A 22,932-nucleotide genomic window follows, 5' to 3' on the forward strand; every position below is an offset into this window, starting at 1 on the left:
GTGGTTGAAAATTATCATTCATGACATTCGATGACCGCTATCAATCGGCGCATCACAGCAACCGTTTGTTAGGATGTGAAAATACTGTCATTCGATTATTGGTTCTATTTAAGGTCAGAGGTAAGACTAAATGTCGCACAGAACGTGTTGGATAATTCTGCAGAACGACGGATTTACACACTTTCCAGTGAGTTATTGTTGAACATGAGAAGTCCTAAACATGTGTAACACGAGTAATTTTAACTAAATCAGTAAAATATTCCAATATAAATTCTAAAAAAAATCTCTTTCGAGTCCTAAATGGACAAAAATGGATTTTAATAATTAAAACTCGATTTACAAAACAAAACTATTATTGATTTAGATAAATTTTTGTTTCAAGACAGGTGAATAAGTCCATCGATCATACATTCCAGGATGGGCTTTCAAATAAAAACAATTCTTTCCTAAACTGATTTTTTATCCAGTGTCTTTTTATTAAACTAAACTAAACTGAAAATCTTGATGATCCAAGATTCCAATGAAGCTCGTTTTTCACCGCATATTCACCGAATATTGTTGGATAAGAATAATAAGTTTTTGTTTTCTTCCCTTCAAAACACCCATCTTCAGGAATCAGGAATCAGAACAAATTGGCTCAAATGGCACGTTCCCCTTGATATTTGGAGATTTGTGCCTTGCCATCAATTTGTTTTTAGCATCATTTTCCCGATATATAAGAGGGAAGGATTGAAAGGAAATGGTAAGGTTTGGACTAGGAGGATGGGAAAAATTGACGACACAAAAACACATAAAAGTAGAAGTAAATTCTGCACCCCTAAGGGATGCTGAACAATCTGCTGAGGATCACATTTAGTGGAAGCAGAAGGAAATTCTGAACCTCTACGAGGTCCCGAACAGTCTGCTGTTAATAAAACCTCCAACCCCCGAGAGGATTTAGAGATCTTACAAAAGCGACACCATTCTGCACTCCCGGAAGAATGCAGAACGACTCGCAGTATGTACGAGCAGAAGTAAATTCGGTACCCCCCAAAGGATGCCAAACAATCTGCTAAACCCTATTTAAGGTGAATACAGAAGGGATTCATTCACTCCAGGAAGAACGATGAACCCTTCTGACTATAGCTCCTTACCACATTGGGTGAGAAAGGAGAGAATATCCTTCAATTTTAGCTCCGCATACACAGACTCTACCATGTATGGAGAACCAAAAACCCGGATACGTAGCTGCGTCAATGCGGGACAGTTACATATCAGATGATATGAAGGACCGTAATCGCATTTACACAAATCACACGAATAATATTCAGCACGTTGAATAGTAGCCATGTGATAATTGAGTTTGTAATGTCCAGTCAGAGCTCTGACCAGAATACTTCAATGATACTTGGAGAAATGCAGTAGACACTTTGACATTTTCAGATTTAAATCTGGTAGAAATGCTTTTGTCTGAGCGCAAGTTTGCAAGCTGCGCCAGTAGCTGGCAAGTTTGGATGCAGCCCAAGAACGAATCTTGTGCTTTATCCAACTAGTTGAAAGTGGTAAAGGTGGTTCAGGACCAACGAAATCATTCGTTGCACCAGCTCTAGCCAACTCATCAGCCCATTCATTTCCAGTAATACCAGAATGGCCGGGTACCCATAAGAAGTAAACAGCATTTGAAATGCTGAGGTCTTCAATTTGAGTTCGACATGTGATCACTAGATTCGACCGTGAGTCATTCGAACTGAGTGCTTTTAAGGCTGCCTGACTGTCGGAACAAAAATAAATACGTTTACCACAGATCCTCTTCTGAAGTGCCGATTGTACTCCACACAGAATTGCGTAGATTTCTGCTTGGAACACAGTACAGTATCTACCAAGTGAATGAAACTGCTTCAGCCTCATTTCACGGCAGTAGACACCAGTACCAGCACGACCATTCAACAGAGAACCGTCCGTAAAACAAACTATGTGTTCATCAAGTTGTCGTTCCAGAAAACCAGACAACCATTCCTAACGAAGAGGATAGCTCACATTGAATGTTTTAAAAGGATAACTGCATGTGAGAGTTAGGTCACTAGGAGCGAGTAAATACTCATCCCACGGAACCATTTGAGACCACAAGCGAGTGTGACTGGTAGCATATTCTAATGGGTTACTGTTCCAAAGCCCTGTAACCCTAAGACGGTATGCACAAGATAATGCTTCTTGTTTTAGGAACACATGTAGTGGTTTAATACACAGTAGCGCCTCTAGAGCAGCATTAGGAGTTGTCGTGAATGCTCCTGTCATCGCCATTAGGACCATCCTTTGGAGATGATTTTGCTTTGACTGAACTGTCGCGACTTCTCCTTTCTGCCACCATACAAGACATCCATATGCTAAAATTGGTCTAACAATAGTTGTGTAGATCCAATGAATATATCTGGGTTTGAGTCCCCATGATTTTCCAAAAGCTCGTCTGCATTGGCCGAAAGCCATGCAAGCTCTTTCAATCCTGAAGTCAATGTGAGCAGACCAATTCAGTTTTGAGTCAAGAATAACCCCGACGTATTTAACTTGATCGACCACAGTGACCTCTGAACCAAAGAACTGCAACGGACGAGCTCCTGTAATTATCCTACGAGGAGTGAAAAGCACCATTGATGTTTTGCCCGGATTCACAGATAATCCAACCTGACAACACCATTGTTCAACAGATCGCAGGGCTTGCTGCATTAAATCAAAGAGAGTGTTAATGCTTATACCAGTCATCAATATATGATAATCGTCGGCAAAACCATAAGTCGGAAATCCAAGGTTATTAAGTTTCCTTAACAAACCATCAGCGACTAGGTTCCATAAAAGTGGGGATAGTACACCACCTTGAGGAAGAACCTAAGATATTCCGGTCACGACTGCAATGTTTAACCTCCTGCAGCCATTCAGCCATCGGCACGGAAATACACCTTGACTTAGGAGTTCCTATTTTTGTGGCCTTTTACGACATGGAACAGGAAACCAGTGGATCAATTCTTGGTAAAAAATAATTCCGCCGGATGCCACACGGCTTACCTGTTTGGTGGACTTATACCACCGGTACAGGTGGACCGTAGCATTATTCTTAGCCAGTTGGGAAACCGCTACCGACACTACACGGCTATCTAGGCTGCTCAGAGAGGGAAGTTAACATTGATGGTCAACTTCCATGGATGGCCGAGCAGCCGGTCAAGATTCCAATGAAGCTCGCTTTTCACCGCATTTTCATCGAATATTGTTGGATAAGAATAATAAGTTTTTGTTTTCTTCCCTTCAAAACACCCATCTTACAATATATGGAAGGTTGGCAGGGAACATAATTATCGATGTTGGGACAAAAATTCATTGAAATAATGAGAGGAGTTTTTTTTGTAATTTGACATCAAATTTTTTGGATCGATTTTTTTCTGTGTATAATTCGATTAGTAATATTTTCAATATTTTCATTCGAATGTTATCTAAAGAACTATTAAAATTGCTTCTTTGCAAATCGAAGGTGAAAATCATCAGTTTAGTGCAAATCTTGAATAATTTGATTAGTTTGTGCACTTTTCGCTATGCAAGTGACGAACGGTAGCTACATTTTGCTGCAGCGCGTTCGAGAAAAATGATCCGAATATAGTAGAGAATTTTACAGTTTGGTACTTCTGAATGCCAGAAATAAAACCCGTACAGCATTTTAATAGTTTATTTCACTGAAATATTGAAATAAATGAAATATTGAAATATATGAGCGATTGCGTCATCATCCAGCTGCTGGTCGTTCGCATTCGAGAGAAATACACCGAAATATGAGCGACGCAGAAAAATCAATTATTCGGTCTTTCTAAAGGTTTCCCAAACGACTATTGGAAAAATTATTCTTTGAAATATGCTAGAAATAAAAATAATTCGTTTAGAAAAAATCTTATGAAATAATCAGTATAGTGAACCATTCGCAGTGCGGACTGCGCACTAAACAAATTCAAATAAAACCAACAATCAGTTGCGTTGAGTTCAAGAAGGATGCACCGAGCAGTGTTTAATATGGGGGAAAATTCCACAATATGGACTAGAAATGGATCCCAAATAACATTATGACATTTTTATATCGGAAATCTTTCATGAAGCAACTTTCTACATGCTTTAGTTTTGGAAACCTAATATGGGCAGAGTTTGAAGTAGTTATTTTATGATAAAAAAGAATCGTTTAGTTTTATCTTTGTGAAATATTGGTGAAAGCTTTAACATGTCTTAATACATGCAGGCAAAATACGACGCGGCAAATGCCAAGAGGAAGCGCGATAACGAATGTTGGTATAATTCGTCGAGGCCCCCCATGTCAATTGCGGAGCGCGTTAAGCGTCACAGAGAGAATAAAATACAAACGCAATCTTTTGAAACCGAATGGTCCTTATCAATACTACAAATTTTAAACATCATACGGTATCAAACCAATTGCTATCTATACCCATCCCGAATGCAGTCCTACGTCAATCTCGCTTTATGTATCAGGGATTACCTACTCAAGTTTTTTTTCAATCTTGAATTAAATAAGAAACCTTCTTTGGGTATGAACCAACATAACCTATCAATTTTTAAGCGGTTATGTCAAGTTAATAAGAATTTTTCTTTATTTTGCATCGTCGCACTAAATTAAACACACTTTAATCTATAGATCTGGAACCGAAGGTCGGACCAAGGTGAAACTAAACAGCAACCTTTGAGACTACAGGAATTTTCGAGCCTAAGTTTATGGAAATCGATCAAATCATCTATGAGAAAATTGAGTGAGTCTTTTTACTAGTGCGGTAAAATTTCATTTTCAATCGAATAATATAAGATGAAAATGAAATTTATGGCCGCTGACCGTCAGCGTATTCCTACTAATTCAATTGACATTTGCTGCCATTTTCAAGTGAAGCTCCCATGATTCAACTTTTTGGATTGTTGGTGATAGTTTGCTGTGGTAGATTATCTTGTAGCATTTTATTGTTTTTAATTGTTTGTAACGAGTACCCCTTCGTGGGTGCAGAGTACTGTTGCATTAAAAATTTACCCTTAGTCGCAGCTCGATACGTTAGGGCAGAAAATAATACGAATTTTTACGATACTAACATGATAAGATAATCGAAAGGGAGAAGAGACACCAAGGTGATTCGTGCAAGGTAAAATTATTATATTCTCAACGTTTTAGACTATTGCCTCTGTTGATTAGTTGATCAATAGCACTTTGAATTAGATAATTTTAGACATGGCTGACAATTTAGGCTGAATTACCCGGCATTGCTCGGAAATGTATCTTGAAGGAAATACTGCAAACATATTTTAGAAACTTTTCTGCCTATTAATTGATTGTAGTGAAACACAACTTAGACTGCAACCCCATTGAACAATACTTCGTTCATGCTAAGATTGCGCACGGCCAGTGTCCCATATCATAACTTACTTGCGGTATTCTAATCAAATCGGGTCAGTTTAATGTTAATCCCTTTTGTTGCGAACGTTTAAAACACCTCTCTCTCTCTATAAATACCTCCTTAGTAACCTTTGAGTTACAAAACTACTATTTCTTCGTTATACAAACTCTTGTGACATCATTATTTTCACATAATTATTTAAATGTTTCAATCTGATAATGATTTTTTGAAAACGAAAGGCTGTATTATATCATGACCACATTTGTACTATAGGATAACGATTCAATTAATAATCAAATGTTTTTTTATTCAATATTATAATATAATTTTATGGCACACTGCTTAAGCTCTAAGATGCCAAGGGTATTTACTAATCTTAATTACGACTAACTTAAAACTAGAATAGTATCATTATGTAATGTAGTATCGGGGTAGCGGATTCTCGAGAATTCAACTTTCAGCTGGCGATAGGCAGTGGCCGGTGGATTGAATATTGCGTTGGTGAATATCCATGTTGGCCGTATCCTTCAGTCCGTGAAGGTCCGCGGGAAACACCCCCAGGCTACGAAGGCCCGGCGGGTGGCCCGCATGGAGGTCATCGAATAATCAAATGTTGTCGTAACTTTATTTCCATCCCCTTCGGTCGACAGTCTACTCAATTTACATTGAAAAACTTGTTTTAATCAACCTAGTGGTGTAATGATGCCTTTCTCATATCAATCATACCATCATATATAATACTGTGGTATTCTTCAAAATAATTTTCTTCGATTCCTAAAAAGAATAACCGAAATCGGTTTGTTTGACCGTCTACTGATAAAAACTATTAATTGGAGAAGATTTGAGGTCTATTTAGAAAACTTTTTACGGTTTTTCACCCTTTTCAGTGATGGAATACAATTTTTAACACACTTTACCTTATATTTCCGGATCCGGAAGTCAAATCCAGATGAAATTCAGGAATTACGTATGGGACTACAGGACCTTTCATTTGAACCTAAGTTTATGAAAATCGGTTGCGCCATGTATGAGAAAAGCTAGAAAACATATTTTCATTTTTTTGCGCATTTTACACCATATCTCCGGAACCGGAAGTCGGATCTAAACAATATTCAGGAATTTTGTATGAGATCACAAGACCTTTCATTTGAATCTAAGTTTGTGAAAATCGGTTCCGCCATCGCCGAGAAAAGTTAGTGCAAAAAAACGTTACATACACACATACGCACATACACACACATATACACACACACACACATTTTGCGTACTCGACGAACTGAGTCGAATGGTATATAACACTCGGCCCTCCGGGCCTCGGTTCAAAAGTCGGTTTTCACAGTGATTGCATAACCTTTCTATATATATATATATATATATATATATATATATATATATATATATATATATATATATATATATATATATATATATATATATATATATACCTTCTTAGTCCACTGGAATTGTATATATCTGGAATTTTCATATATCTTGAAAAATCACCATAGGGGGGGAGTACATGAAATTTTCGAAACCGAAAAAAAAAAATTTTAATGCCAAAAGGCTTAGAATTGCATGAAACGTCGAGATTTAGTGTCATCTCGAAAAAAAAAATTTTTGAAAAAATCGACTTTTTGGGACTTAGAAAAAATATCAAAATTTTTCCAAGTCCCAGAAAGTTGATTTCTTCAAAAAAATTTTTTTTCGAGATGACACTAAATTTCGATGTTTTATGCAGTTTTAAGAGTTTTGGCATCAAAAAAAATTTTCGATTTTGGAAATTTCATGTACTCCCCCCTATGGTGCTTTTTCAAGATCGAAAATTGTCAAACCTTTACCACCGGGCAGCACCCCTTACGCATGTCCGATCTAGCTCAAATTTTGCATAAAGGCTTTTTTAGAGGTGCTTGAACTTTTGAGCACTAGAGCTTGACGAAAATAGAGGTGTTCGTGTAACTGTGGGGCGAGTTTTGGATACCGGTAGTTCACTTTGGTGGACACGGAAACTCTTTTACACTTTGCTTTCACTTGACTTCGGATAGCGAGAAGAAAGGCCGTTCTAGCTGACGATTGAATAAATACTGTGCTTAGTTTTTTAATTCCGTTTTGTTTCCCGTTTTACAGTTCATAGTGTGGGTATTACAATTCTATCTGTCAAATTGTACAACAGTAGGTAAGTATGTGTGATGTGTAAGGTAAGTATAAATTTCAGGTATAGGCAAATGAAATTACACAATTTAGGGTAAGTATGAAAATTATCAAATATTGTGAGGTAAGTGTAGTAGTTCATGTTTCATTCCATTTTAAAAACAAAAATATTAAGTGTGAGCCGTAACATCCCGGCCCCGGTTGAAGCGTAGCATTCAATCAACACGATCAGATGGACGTATTTCCTGGTCTTCATCGATAGGTAACAGGCAAAGTTCCGTCGTAGCACGTCGTCGAATACCGGCTTGTGTGCGGACATCCACCACTCGTACGATATTGTCCTCGTTTGGGAATACGGCAATGATGCGCCCAAGAGGCCATTGTTTTGGTGGAGTGTTGTCTTTCTTATGGAGGACCATTGACCCAATACGAAAAGGTGTCGGATTCTTCCGCCACTTAGCTGGCCGTTGATGCAAAAGGCTGATGTACTCCTTCGACCAGCGTTTCCAAAAATCGTGGATGGATCGCTGAGTCGCCTGGAAGTGAGAGAGTCGATTAACAGGAATGTTGGATTGATCTGGCTCAGGAAGACAAAAGGTTGGTTCTCCGATAAGAAAGTGCGCCGGCGTCAGCACAGAAAGGTCATCTGGATGAGTCGAAAGCGGAGTTAAAGGCCTGGAGTTCATGATGCATTCGGCTTGTGAAACCGCTGTACGCAAATCATCATGGAGATGATCCCATGATGCGGACAAGATGATGTTTAAAAGATTTCACCGCAGCCTCCCAGAGTCCACCCACATGCGGTGCTCTTGGTGGAATGAACTGGAACTCTATACCCTTTTCTAGGCACTCGTTGAGCCACCCGCTGGACTTCAGCTGTTCGATGAACTGCTGTCGGATCTCCTTTATTTCGCGATACGCGCCGACGAATGATGTGCTGTTATCGCAGTGTATTATACGTACACGACCGACACGACTCACGAAGCGTCTAAGCGAGTTGACGCACGCTGCAGCAGACATCCCGGCGACGATGTCCAGCACTACGGCCTTTATGACGAAACACACGTACACTGCGACCCAGACTTTTACCGAAGCGCCTCTTCCCGCTAATGGACGAACGAGAAACGGCCCACAGTAGTCCAACCCAGTGTGCTCGAAGACCTTCGCGGCAGTAATGCGAGCAGCTGGCAGTGGTGCCATATATTGGTTACTTATCTTTGGACGACAGCGGAAACACGTAATACAACGGTGAACTGTCCTTCGAGCGAGATCTCTGCCACGAACAGGCCAAAAACGCTGTTTGAGAATAGCAAGCAGTTGCGTAGGTCCTGCATGTAACGTTTGATGATGGACTGATTTCGCGATCAACTTCGTGAGATGATGTTTAGCAGGTAATACCATCGGAAATCGGCTGTCGTACGTGCCTGCTGATTTAGAGATACGGCCATGGACGCGCAGTAGACCAGTGTCGATGATCAAGTCGAGATCTTTGATCGATGATTTTGATGGAAATCCTTTAAGTGAACCTCCACCTCTGCCTTCAAGATACTTCAATTCCGCCTTGAAATCAGCGGCTTGAGTGATGCGCACTAAAGTTTTTAATGCTTTATCGTACTCGTGTACCGTAATCGACCCTTGACTGCGTTCTGATTTAGCGGATCTACAGTTTGCAATGAATCGCTGACAATACGCTGTGACTCTGAGGAGAGGGGCAAGTTCAGAATAGGCGTGAATCATTGAAGTGTCAGGTACATGCGAATGAAGGGCAACGGTAGTTTTGCGTTCCAGCATTTGTTGTTCCGTCAGAGACGGCGACGTAACGATAATTGATTCTGGCCAATCTTCCGATGACAGTAACAAAAACGATGGCCCATTCCACCACAGACTGTCCTGCAGTAGTTGCTGGGGTTCCACTCCTCGCGATATTCGATCTGCTGGGTTGTCCGTTGTAGAAACATGTCGCCACTTATAGTCTCTGGTTAGCCGTTGAATCTCTGCGATACGATTGGATACGAAAACCTTCCATTTTGAAGGTGGTGACCTGATCCAGTGAAGTACTATGGTTGAATCGGTCCAATACGTCATAGATCCACTGAATCCGATTGTTTGTAGTACACTATCAGCCACTTGACTACCAAGCACAGCAGCACAAAGTTCAAGACGGGGAATACTAAGGCCACCTGCTGGAGCTACTCGCGATTTGGCGATAAGTAAATTGCTTGTGATAGATTCACTGTTAGGCGATACAGCATAGATGCAGCAACCATATCCGCGCTCTGAAGCATCAGTAAAACAATGAAGATCCCACTTTACTTCTGTTGAACTAAGAACCCATCTGGGTACACGAAGATGTCCGATAGTGTCAATTGAAGCTCGAAAGGACAGCCACCATGACTGCAATTTATCCGGAAGCTCATCGTCCCAATTTAGATTTTAAAGCCATAATTGTTGGACAAACATCTTAGCACTGGCTACAACTGGTCCAATTAGACCCAGAGGATCAAAGAGCTGTGACATCTCAGAGAGCGCGATTCGTTTCGTAACCTTTTCGATTCTTGAAAACTGCGGAATCTTAAAGCCGAAAAGATCTTCCTCAGGAAACCATAGTAGTCCGAGAGTTTTGATCGCAGGCGATTGATCAAGCTCTACAGCACTAAGTGTCTCACGAAACCTTTCCGGAATATGTTCCAGAAGGGCAGGATTGTCTGATCCGGTGAGTAAATCATCTACATAAAAATCTCGTTTTACTACGGGTGTTGCTAGCGGAAAATCGTCCCCATCGTCCTCGGCAAGCTGATTCAGGGTTCTTGTTGCAAGAAAGGGAGCACACGAGGTACCATACGTAACCGTGTTCAGATAGTATGGTTTGATCGCCTCGGACTCTTTCTGACGCCATAGAATTTGTTGCAGTGGCCTATCTTCCGGATGAACTAGAATTTGTCGGTACATCTTTTCTATGTCCGCTGTCATTGCATAGCGATGCATGCGAAAATTGAGCACAGTAGCCAACAGAGTAGGCTGCACAGTAGGTCCGGTAAGTAGAACGTCGTTCAGCGAAAGATGATTGTTGCTCTTGCAAGATCCGTCGAAAACTATTCTGGTTTTTGTAGTAGACGAATCGGAACGAGAGATTGCATGATGAGGTAGGAAAAACTGGGGCACCGCGACGCGAGTCTGCACCTCCTCCATATGACCAAGTTGTCGATACTCTTCCATGAACTGCACGTAACTATTTCGAAGGTCGACGTCCGCTCGTAAACGTTTTTCAACCGCCGTAAGCCTTCGAGCTGCCGTAGCCCACGTGTCGCCGATGAGAGGGAGCATTTCTTGGCGAATGGGTAGACGAACCATGTACCTTCCTTCAGCATTGCGAATATGCCTGGTAGCGAAATGAGTTTCGCATTGTTGTTCCTCGGCTGAGTAAGTTTTATAATGATCAAAGTTCTCTACTTCCCAAAATCGTTTAACCTTGGCGTCAAGATCATCAAAAGTAGACACAAGGCATGTGACTGGCGTAGATGCTTCAGTAGGAACTTTACCTGCTATGATATATCCGAGACTGGTCTTCTGTAGAACTGGAAGATGTTCATTGAATTTAATTTGCTCTGCTTGCAAATTAAATTCAATGATGTTTACTGACTTCGTTGGTAGGCTGACGGTTAGCTTAGGTAGTACTAAACATTCCATGCAATGCTGCTGAGATTCAAATCTCGAAGAGAACTGCACTGAAACTTTGTAACGCACGTTCATGATGGCTTGGCCAATACCGCTTACTGGTACGTTGACTTTGCTGCGATGTAACGCAAGGCGTTGACATAGCGATTCGGAAATGAAGTTTGACTGAGACCCACGGTCTAGTAACACACGTGCGAATTGATCTTGTCCGAGATTGTCTCGAACTTTCACAAGAGCGGTGAAAAGAAACACTGTGTAATCGTTAACTGGAACTGGTATCACTGTTTGACACGTTGTGGAGGAAGGTGCGACGTTACCGGACGAAGCAAGGAAGGGCGCTAATACCGGCGGCGACGAAAACGAACGCGAATTACCGACCGAAGTGACGACGGTGTCACTTGACTGTATAACGGTAGGAGCAAGCGACATTTTATTGACAACCTCCGACTTCTGGAGCATCGGGATTACAGGTTGCATGTATTGTTGGGCATCTGTTACGAACAATGCCGGCGACGGGGGAAGGTGAAGCAGCGTGTGATGCTTTCTTTGACAATACTTGCAAGAGCCACTGTTGCAGTTTTTGGATTGGTGTGTGGACTTCAAACAGTTTATGCACAAATTACTTCGTTTGACTAACTCAAATCGCTGTTGAGGGGTTTGAGCTCGAAAAAATTCACACTGGAATAGGTAGTGTGTTTGTTTACAGGCGGCACACTTTTGTGTTGATTCTGAGGCAGCATGATTTGCCACAGCGAGATACCTTGGAGATTTGTTTTCCACAAAAGAAATGGCAGTTTGGGAGAGCTGGAGTGACTGCAATGTACGAGAATGCTCGTGTATGAACACTATCAAGTCTTCATACGAAGGACGTTTTGTTTCATCTCGCTGATTTTCCCACAACTTCTGTGCATTGCAATCCATTCTACTAAAAAGAAGTTCCACAAGCACCGAATCCCAATGCTGGGCTTTGGTCTCCAGAGAATCCAAGATTTTAACATGTTTTTCAAACTCGTCAGCTAAGTCTGACAATCCGCTAGCTGATTCCTTCCGAATGGGCGCGATCGAAAACAGCGCAGAAATATGTTGTTTTATTAGCAAATTCTTATTTTCGTAACGATCAGAAATCACTTTCCATGCCACAGCGTAACTGGTTGAGGCAATTGGAAGTGAAGATACAATTCGAGCAGCATCACCTTTCAAAGAGGCACGTAGGTAATGCAGCTTTTGAATATTCGAAAGCGAGGTGTTTTTTTTTTTTTTTATTCAATAATATAATATAATATTAAGGCACACTGCTTAAGCTCTAAGATGCCAAGGGTATTTACTAATCTTAATTATCGTCTAACTTAAAACTAGAGTAGTATCATTATGTAATATAGTATCTGGCGATCGGTAGTGGCCGGTGAATTGAATTTAGGATGAGATGATTCCAGATGGCGATGGTAATTTTCTATGTTGGCCGCATTCTTCGGTCCGTGAGGGTCCGCGGGAAACACCCCCAGGCTACGAAGGCCCGGCGGGTGGCCCGCATGCTGGTCATTGACTGGAGCGGTCTTCCGGTGATGGTGATGTTACGGAAGAGAATGAAAAAAAGAAGTAAATATTGTGGGAAACGGGGTAAAAAAGGGGTGTGGGAACAAAATGTTTGAAAACGACAGAGATCTAATTAGTTGCCATCGAGATGGTGAAAAAACAGGGAAAGGGGAACGAAAAAGTTAGTGACAAAAAAAAAGATCTTGTTAATTCCAATGAAGATGGTGAACAGGGACGGGGATCGAGAGAATCGGGCGGATGTTAGTGTCGAACCTGTAGGTGGAGATTATATTTTCTGAGCGAGGAATAACACATTACACTTGTATATCAATGTGTTTGAGGTACTGGTATATGAGAAGCATATATGAACTATCCCGACTCGCCAACACATCCCGAACCGGAACCTCAGGCGGTCTACCTCGGGCCCTGAGGGATTCCAGTAGCTTCGACCTGGCGTCACGATACTCTACGCACGACCACACGACATGCTCGATGTCCTGATAACCGTCGCCACAGGTGCAGAGCCCGTTCTCCACGATCCCGATACGCCGGAGATGTGCGTTGAATGTATAGTGATTTGACATGAGCCGTGACATAACGCGAATGAAATCACGACTCATGTTCATCCCCTTGAACCAAGGTTTCGTCGATACCTTAGGGATAATGGAGTGTAGCCATCGTCCCAGTTCGTCATTCGTCCATGAAGTTTGCCAACTTTCGAGAGTTTTCTGACGAGAAATACTGAAAAATTCATTGAAGCAGATTGGTCTTTCATAAATATCACCTTCCAATGCGCCCACTTTAGCCAATAAGTCTGCCTTTTCATTGCCCGGAATGGAACAATGCGAAGGGACCCAGACTAACGATATTAAATAAGACCGTTCAGATAAAGTTCTCAAATGTTCCCGTATTTTCCCCAGGAAATATGGGGGATACTTTCCTGGCTTCATTGCCCGGAGAGCTTCTATTGAACTTAGACTGTCCGTGACAATGAAGTAATGGTCTTTGGGCATGGTTTCAATGATCTCGAGGGTGTACTGAATAGCAGCTAATTCTGCGACGTAAACTGAAGCCGGATCACTGAGTTTGTAAGAAGCGGTGATGTTTTGATTGAAGATGCCGAAGCCTGTGGACTCGTTGATGTTTGATCCGTCAGTGTAAAACACCTTTTCACAGTTGACTGTTCTAAATTTATTATAAAAAATATTTGGGGCCACTTGAGGGCGCACGTGATCCGGAATTCCACGAATTTCTTCTCTCATGGATGTGTCGAAAAACACAGTAGAATCAGAAGTATCCAAGAAATGAGCACGGTTGGAAACAAACGAAGAAGGATTAATATTCTGAGCCATGTAATCAAAATACAAGGACATAAAACGGGTTTGAGAGTTAAGCTCAACTAACCTTTCGAAGTTTTCAATCACCAGAGGATTCAAAATGTCGCATCGAATGAGCAAACGATATGAGAGATCCCAGAACCGGTTTTTCAGTGGAAGAACGCCTGCCAGCACTTCGAGGCTCATCGTATGAGTCGATTGCATGCAACCCAAGGCAATACGCAAACAACGATACTGAATTCTTTCCAGCTTGATGAAATGAGTGTTCGCCACTGATCGGAAGCAGAAGCATCCGTATTCCATCACGGACAATATCGTTGTTTGATACAACCTGATCAGGTCTCCTGGGTGGGCACCCCACCATGATCCGGTTATTGTACGAAGAAAGTTGATTCTCTGCTGGCATTTTTGTTTCAGATACCTAATGTGACATCCCCAGGTGCCTTTGGAGTCGAACCAGACCCCGAGATATTTAAATGTGAAGGCCTGAGCTATGGTTTCACCCCCTAGTTGAAGCTGTAATTGTGCTGGTTCTCGCTTCCTCGAAAATACAACCAGCTCAGTTTTCTCCGTAGAGAACTCGATACCCATTTGAAGAGCCCATGATGATAAGTTGTCGAGAGTATCTTGTAATGGTCCTTGGAGATCGGCAGCTTTGGGTCCTATAATAGACACAACGCTGTCGTCGGCAAGTTGTCTTAGCGTGCAAGATGTGTTGATACATTCATCGATATTACTTACGTAAAAATTGTATAAAAGGGGGCTTAAGCATGAGCCCTGAGGAAGACCCATGTAGCTGAATCGTATTGTCGACAAATCACCATGCGCAAAGTACATGTGTTTCTCAGACAATAGATTATGTAAAAAGTTGTTCAAAACTGGCGAAAGACCATGCTGATGCAACTTCTCAGATAGGATATTTATAGAAACTGAGTCAAAAGCCCCCTTAATGTCTAGGAAAACTGACGCCATTTGTTCTTTACGAGCAAATGCCATTTGAATTTCTGTTGAGAGCAACGCAAGAGAATCGTTCGTTCCTTTGCCCCTGCGGAAACCAAATTGTGTATCTGAAAGTAAACCATTAGTTTCGACCCAATTGTCTAGACGAAACAGAATCATTTTTTCGAACAATTTCCGGATACAGGAAAGCATAGCAATCGGCCGATACGAATTGTGATCGGAGGCTGGTTTCCCTGGTTTTTGGATGGCGATAACTCTGACTTGTCTCCAGTCGTGTGGGACAATATTACCCGTGAGGAACTTGTTGAATAAATTCAGCAAGCGCCTTTTGGCGGGGTCAGGCAGATTTTTCAACAAGTTGAATTTTATTCTGTCTAATCCCGGGGCTTTATTGTTACATGACAAAAGTGCAAGTGAAAGCTCTACCATCGAAAACGGTGATTCGTTTGTATTTGGTGTCGCGGCGCGGGTGATCTTCTGTTCCGAAACAGAGTCTGGGCATACTTTTTTAGCGAAATCGAATATCCAGCGGTTGGAGTATTCCTCGCTTTCATTCGTGGTGTTATGGTTGCGCATTCGTCGGGCTGTGTTCCAAAGAGTGCTCATAGATGTTTCTTTCGTTAAGCCGTCTATAAACCGACGCCAGTAACCGCGTTTCTTGGCTCTAATCAAGTTCTTAGTTTTAACGTCTAACGCCGCGTAATTCCGGTAATTATCAGGTGTTCCATTTTTTCTGAATTTTTTATACGCGGAGGCTCTCTCCGCGTTTAAATTTGTGCACTCTTTGTCCCACCACGGGTTGGGAGGACGGATGTTAGTTTTTGCGCCGGGTACACGTTTCGTCTGAGCTTGAATCGCAGTATCGAGAATCAAGCCAGCCAAAAACGTGTACTCTTCCTCCGGAGGAAGTTGTTGAGTTCTTTCAAGTTTCTCAGATATCGAGGTCGCATAGCTATTCCAATCAATATTTCGTGTGAGGTCATACGAAACATTGATTGTCTTCGATGGTTTTGAGCCGCTGGTGACTTGGTCTTGCTGGTGGTGCAGGAATCCGTGTCATTTCTCCCGTATTCAAGATTGTCATATTGAAGTTGTCGCAAATATCATGGATCATAGCTAATCTGTTATCGTCGTGAAGACAGCCCCATCCCGTACCGTGTGAGTTAAAGTCTCCCAAAACCAACGTCGGTGCGGGAAGGAGCTCAATGATATCACTGAGTCGCCGATGCCCAACCGAGGCTCTTGGGGGAATGTAGATGGAAGCAATACAAAGGTCCTTACCTTTGATTGTAACATGACATGCGACAACTTCAATACCTGGTATCGAGGGGAGGTTAATTCGATAAAAAGAATAGCACTTTTTGATCCCTAAAAGTACTCCTCCATAGGGAACATCTCGATCCAGGCGAATAATGTTAAAATCGTGGAAGTTTAAGGATATTTCAGAAGTTAGCCAAGTTTCGCACAATGCAAATGCGTCACATTTCAGATCATTTACTAGAAACTTAAAAGAATCTATTTTTGGGATGATACTTCTGCAATTCCACTGTAAAACAGTGATTAGATCCGTGACCTCGGTGGATGATTTAGCCATCGAAGGATACAATCGCTGAGAGAAGGGGCCAATTTGCAGTCAACTGCTTCAAATATGTTTTTACTGTTGGCATGAAAGCAATTAAAATGCTTCTAAGAGGGTCTGAAATATTGAAAGTTGTAAAAATCCAGTCCACAACATCAGAGAACTTGATAAGTCCAGCACCTAGTTGGTTCTCTGGTAGATTTTCTGGGACGCTTGGGGATTTTGTAGTCCCGGGAAGTCGTGGGAATTCCATCTCGGAATTGAGTTTTCCGAGACCAGGAGCTTTTTGCTTCGGTGTTGTGTCCCGATTCCCGTTAGCTGTAACTTTTCGAAGCCCTTCGGAAGACACCTTCGAACCCTTACTAGGTAGCTTATGAGAGGATTTATTTATTCTTTTCCTACAGCTATGAGGGACCGCCGAAGATGGACCTTCCAAAGGGTCGTCAGAATCGCTCTCGTCAGTTGACAAGTAGGCATATGGGTTCGTTGTCTGTTTAGGAGGGGTGGCACTTTTAAGCATCTCTGCGAAAGAACGCTTGGAGTGCTCCTTTAGGGAACGCTTCATTCGATCACCTCGCAGTTTGTAAGCGGGACAATCAGAGAGGTCATGCGGACCCTCCTTACAGTAGAGACACTTTTCAGCATCCTTACCGCAAGAGCCGTCCGCATGAGCTTCCCCACAGTTAGCACAACGTGGCTTATTGCTGCAATGGGTAGCTGTATGCCCCAGTTGTTTGCAATTAGTACAGTTCATTACTCGGGGTACGAATAGGCGAACAGGCAAACGAACCCGGTCCAAGAGGATGTAGTTGGGCAAAGCAGAACCGGCGAAGGTCACACGATAAGAGTCTGATTGGGGATAGGACTTTGTTCCATCCCCGGCGATCGATACTGAAGGCAATCGCTTGCAATCCAGTATCTTGACATTCTTAAGTGAGGGGTCTTTAAAACAACCCGCCCCGTACTTAAGAACGTCCTCGCAAGTCAAACTCGAATCGGTGACCACACCGTCGATTTCGACTTCACGAGCTGGCACGTAGACGCGGTACTCCCGCGTAAAAGGATCATTTTGAACGAGCTCATTAGCCTGTTTTGAACTGGTAAACAGGACCCTGAGCTTGTCTGGACGTATCTTATCAAAACTTTTTATAGTATTGTATCGCGAGGACAGGTCCCGCGATATTTTTAAAATATTTAATTTTTTTTCTTTCGATTTGGTCCGGAAATAGACCGCATAAGGACCGGCCGGTAGTGCGAGCCCATCCGGATAGCTCTTTATGCGAGACTTTTTATAGTCAAGGGAAGTCTCCATTTGATCATCGGGAACGGGGGGGTCAGAATTTACACTAGACATGTTGCGGAGCTACCTCCGCACAGAAATAAGTGAATCGGGGAGAAATAGAACAGTCGAATGCAGGAAGGAAAAAAAAACTAAATAATGATACTTAACTTAAATCCAACGGGGGCCACCAAGGCCTAGCCCTCGTCGATCGGCGTATCGCCGCTGCGATGGTGTGCAAAAAACCTCCGAGAGGAAAAAGCACACTCTTTTTTAATCCGCACAGTGATATCACGTACACCGCTGGGCCTGTTTTGATCGATCGAACAATCACCGGCTAACGGTACTGTTTCGATCGTCCGCTCACAACAATACACTGCTTCAGTATATAATGTGCATAAAACCTCTCACAGGAAAAAGCACTATTGTCTATTACACAATAGCAATCTAGTTTTGATCGTCCGGTCACTTTATCACACACGGCACTGGTTTTCAACGCTTTCGCAGTAAACACAAAGCACGTCCGTTCACTCGGAAGGTTGAAACGGCAATGAAAGCGAGGTGTTATCATGTATCATCGCTTTGAATAAATCGTGAAATCCGGCCCAATCTGCTGGATTACCATTAAATTCCGGAAGTTTTAGCTCCGGAAGACGAACACCGGACGACATCGGTGTCATTTCATGTACAGGAACAGGGGGTACCGTTGGGGGAGGAATTGCTCGTTTGCTTGACAAGGAACCTTTCAAGCGAAAGTATAATGTCTGAAACTCTGCTCGTGTCTCCGAAAAAATAGGATCACCACATCGAAGTTAATCCAACTCAGTTTCCACACTTTCAAGCTCTTCCATCAATTTATCCAGCCGCTCGAGACGAAAAGGAATTTCGGCTGTTTTTGTTTGATCAAAGTTATCATCAAAATCGCGAATAAGTTCAATAGATCCAACGACATAGGCACGCCTGGCATGCAAATGCTTCAACTTTTGCTCGAGTCCGATAAAAGAATAAAAGCTCACCCACCTGCTCGGTCTGTACTTAACCTCCAAATTCTATCGGCGTGGCCGGTTAGAACCGTACTTAACCTTCAAATCTCCCGACTAGCGATTGTGAGGGCGCTGGAAACTGGCCTTGCGCCGGTACTCTTGGAGCAAACGATGTCTAACTTTGAGTATGTTGCTGCTTTTGCTACAGCCAATAAACCCAACGTATCACTTGGTGAACATCCGACGAATAAAATGCTTTTCCAGCATGCACTAAGCAAACACGTTTTCAAGGGTAATCGCCTTGTTTCAAGAAAACCACTACGTTTTAACGCCGGGAAGTCCCGGGTTTCGGCACCATAAAATTGTTCGTGTAACTGTTGGGCGAGTTTTGGATACCGGTAGTTCACTTTGGTGGACACGGAAACCCTTTTACACTTTGCTTTCACTTGACTTCGGATAGCGAGAAGAAAGGCCGTTCTAGCTGACGATTGAATAAAGACTGTGCTTAGTTTTTTAATTCCGTTTTGTTTCCCGTTTTACAGTTCATAGTGTGGGTATTACAATTCTATCTGTCAAATTGTACAACAGTAGGTAAGTATGTGTGATGTGTAAGGTAAGTATAAATTTCAGGTATAGGCAAATGAAATTACACAATTTAGGGTAAGTATGAAAATTATCAAATATTGTGAGGTAAGTGTAGTAGTTCATGTTTCATTTCATTTTAAAAACAAAAATATTAAGTGTGGGCCGTAACAAGAGGTGATCCCAAAATTTTGGCGCCCTTGCATGAGAGTGGTAAAAATCAACGTGTTTTGTCGGTTACGTCACATATACCATCATATATCTGGTACCAAAAGTCACAACCATTTGATCTTCGAAATTGATCAATGGCCCGACAGTAGCTTTCAAACGAGCCCAAGTTTGTTAAAATCTGATCAGCCATCCCTGAGAAAATTGAGTGCGTTCAAATACAACGCTCTTTGTTGGTTACGTCACTTATACAATCATATCTCCGGAACCAAAGGTCACAGCCATTTGATCTTTGAACTTGATCAATGGCCCGACAGTAGCTTTCAAACTAGTCCAAGTTTGTTGAAATCGGATTCAGCCATCTCTGAGAAAATTAAACGCGTTCAAATATCTTCTAAAAGTGCACACACACACATACACACACAGACATTTTCCGATCTCGTCGAACTGAGTCGAATGGTATATAACACTATGGGTCTCCGAGGCTTCGTTTAAATGTCGGTTTTTCCAGCAATTCTAATACCTTTCTATAGAGAAAGGCAAAAACGCACATTGACTGTATTATTTCTTCGCCAATTGAGATCAATGTTATATCCCTTTCTTAAAAATACTTATTCTCCCTCCCTCTTGTGAATATGTTTGTGACCCCTCTTCCCTAAAATAACCTTATAATTTTCTTTTGATGTGAAAGTATTAGTCAAGAAGTATCGTTTCTCGTCGAATGAATTTTACATTGAAATTCCTTTTTCTTACTGAACTTACTACAACTCTCCTTCATGATTACCCTTATGATCACTTCTGAGTAGTGCAGAAAGTATCTGTGCTTGTCAAGAAGTATCATTTCACACCTTTGGTACTAGTGGTAAACTTGATGGAGATTCTTTAAGTTATTTCGTATTTATGCTGAAATTTACGTACACTCGCGTTCATAGGCAGATGAAGATTAGCTCTTTAAATTTTAAATGTCAAAATTGAATCAGATCTTTTGGAATTATTTTAAAAATTTTGCGTTTTTTTTCAAACTAACAAAAACAATACTTTCTAGCAGGACCTTGAACGTGCCTCTCTCTTGTTTAACAAAGAAATAGGAAATGAAAGTTGATTTTCAAGACCACCTCCTCATAGTCTTAATCCATTTTATGAGATTGTATAATATCAAGTACTATTGATTCACTTATCAACAGAGCGTCACATTGATTATTAATTAAAAAAGTTACATATTTATACAAAATGTGAAAGAGCACCTTCGAGCAGTGTTTCTATCTGATTTTCTTCTTTAACGTAGCTAGGAATCAATAATTTAAATCGATCGGAATAAAAAAAAAGTACCAATTTAAATTTGAAGCTTTATTCCAAATTCTGTTGATCCTTCTTCACCTGTATTGTTTCGCAAAACATCAACCCAATAAACTATCCTAGCTGTCGAACTGAACCATCATAAACAGAAACGATGCCATGGTGCCAACCATCTGAAATACGAAGCTCATTAAAGGAATGATCATACTTACATCGTTTGTTTCCCACGTTGTAGAACACCGATAAATCCACTTCGAATAACCAGGTTGTGATCCTGGGAGTGTTGTGCTTAATTTGTAGCATCAACGCTCGTATCTGCATGTGTGCGTGTGTGTGTGTGTGTGTGTCAATTAAGTAATGAATGCAAAGGATCCTGGAGGGATTAACGTTAATCCATGTGCAATCTCACCTTTACTGCCACCATTCCGGTTCCCTCCCGGGTGAGCGCCACTCCCAGAACGGACTGTACGTCCTTGGATGCCTGCTTTAACGAGTTGCAGACGACGAGAATCGCTATTATGATACCGCAGTATTCAAACCACCAGATGGTATGCATTCCGCAGCAGGCAATGTGCTCATCCTGACCTGTCCGAACCGCTCGATATGCAGCAAAAAGGGACAGGATGCCATATATCAACACAATGGTACAGTAGAATATCACCTGAAAGCGAGCAGTTGTTTAATTTGAAGAGTGGCACCGGAAACGACGTTTCCGGGTCACTGGGTTAGTGGAACGGATGTACCTCGACGTATAACAGTAAGCTTATTTTGTTCGATAATTGGTACAAATCATCGTAGATTTGTGCTACGGTTGATATTCGTGTCTGCAACATTTCCGGAGGATATTTGGGACGGGTAATTTGAACTGTAGAAAATTTGCTAATACCCAAATCTTGTCTGCAGTAGGAGAGAGGATAATAAATTTTGTGGAAATTTTTCAAAAATTGAAATCATATTTCAGTTACCTCAGCACTTTCTCCAGAAACCAAATTCTCCGCAGCAGCACCAGTGCCATGACGAATGCATTCGTGGCCAGAACCGAGGCCACGTAGCTTATGTAAATCTTTCCGCCGTAGAACATCAGAGTACTCCAAAAGTTCCCCAGCAGTACCAACGCGCACACACTGGCCACGGTAACGACGATCAGGTAGAAAACGGTGCAAAGTACCAACACTCGGTTCTCGTAACCGTGGTCCACCGGAATTCCCAGTGCACTAATTCGCAAATCGATCCACCGCAGGCGACTCAAAATAGTCGCCAGGAGAGTTCTTTTGGTCAGCCGAAATATCGATGCGACCGGCAGCGAAACGTAACCAACTTCCAGCATCGTCTGGAAGCAGCTATCCAGGAGGGCAGAACCACTGCTGAGGTACGGTGCGTTGACATTCCGGTAGGCGAAATAGGCGTAGATGGGCAAATTCATCGCAAACAGTGTCAGTCCGGAGCGTGTCCAGGCTGAAACCATTCGACCGTTCTCGTTCGAACCGGACAACCGAAAGGTGTAGGCACCGAAACCGACTGCTTTGTTGAAGAGGAATAGCGACCGGAAACTTTCCATTTTGCGTCACGCGTCACCGGGGGTAGCAGCAGATTGAAAAGTGCTCCGAATGTTGTGTAAAATGGCTTATATAATGCATTTTCGGGTTCCCTAGTGATTCTGGTCGAGAACAGGGAAGCAATTTAAAATTCTGATGAGGCCACACAGGAACGGTAGTAGTGATGGTCAGCGTTGGATAAATCCAATGGAAAGAGACGGACAATAATTTCGTGCCGTAATAAAGTTTAATCGTATCCAAATTTTCCTTCAAAATTTATGCTTGGGAACGTTATCAAAAATACACGGCAAAATGAATTAAAATAGTTCAGTTAGGCTCGTCAATTAGATGAATTCAAAGCAGGGAAATTTACCATTTTGATGTTGATTTGAACATCTGCGAAAGAGTCTATCGAGCACTTTATTAAATTAGCCCGTTCGTCCTTTGATTGATGTCAT

At 41.9% G+C, this 22,932-nt stretch overlaps 2 protein-coding genes across 2 annotated transcripts; both read right to left on the bottom strand.

Annotated features, from left to right (window-relative positions):
- Positions 1 to 7,762: 7,762 nt before the first annotated feature.
- On the bottom strand, positions 7,763 to 12,143 carry LOC131428617 (uncharacterized). Its single transcript, XM_058592662.1, has 3 exons — positions 10,006 to 12,143; positions 8,346 to 9,882; positions 7,763 to 8,083 (listed from the first exon to the last, which is right to left on the bottom strand). Exons 1-3 carry the CDS (start codon positions 12,141 to 12,143, stop codon positions 7,763 to 7,765), a joined length of 3,996 nt encoding a protein of 1,331 aa, XP_058448645.1.
- Positions 12,144 to 21,058: 8,915 nt separating this feature from the next.
- LOC131428618 (uncharacterized) lies at positions 21,059 to 22,497 on the bottom strand. Its single transcript, XM_058592663.1, has 5 exons — positions 21,905 to 22,497; positions 21,683 to 21,836; positions 21,349 to 21,600; positions 21,180 to 21,254; positions 21,059 to 21,112 (listed from the first exon to the last, which is right to left on the bottom strand). The coding sequence occupies exons 1-5, from the start codon at positions 22,495 to 22,497 to the stop codon at positions 21,059 to 21,061; spliced, it is 1,128 nt and encodes a 375-aa protein (XP_058448646.1).
- Positions 22,498 to 22,932: the final 435 nt, after the last annotated feature.

This window comes from Malaya genurostris, chromosome 2, assembly GCF_030247185.1.
Source record: "Malaya genurostris strain Urasoe2022 chromosome 2, Malgen_1.1, whole genome shotgun sequence".
NCBI classification, from domain to species: domain Eukaryota; kingdom Metazoa; phylum Arthropoda; class Insecta; order Diptera; family Culicidae; genus Malaya; species Malaya genurostris.

Bases quoted from the DNA above. Each gene is read 5' to 3' on its own strand.
- LOC131428618 (XM_058592663.1), bottom strand. From the start codon at position 22,497: ATGGAAAGTTTCCGGTCGCTATTCCTCTTCAACAAAGCAGTCGGTTTC. The intron at 21,837-21,904 runs GTAACTGAAATA...CTCCTACTGCAG, and splicing joins TTTCTGGAGAAAGTGCTGAG to ACAAGATTTGGGTATTAGCA. The intron at 21,113-21,179 runs GTGTTCTACAAC...TTCGTATTTCAG, and splicing joins TATTCGAAGTGGATTTATCG to ATGGTTGGCACCATGGCATC.
- LOC131428617 (XM_058592662.1), bottom strand. From the start codon at position 12,143: ATGGATTGCAATGCACAGAAGTTGTGGGAAAATCAGCGAGATGAAACA. The intron at 9,883-10,005 runs GTTTGTCCAACA...TCGTGTACCCAG, and splicing joins GTTGTAGCCAGTGCTAAGAT to ATGGGTTCTTAGTTCAACAG. The intron at 8,084-8,345 runs GTGGGTGGACTC...TCTCACTTCCAG, and splicing joins TTCCACCAAGAGCACCGCAT to GCGACTCAGCGATCCATCCA.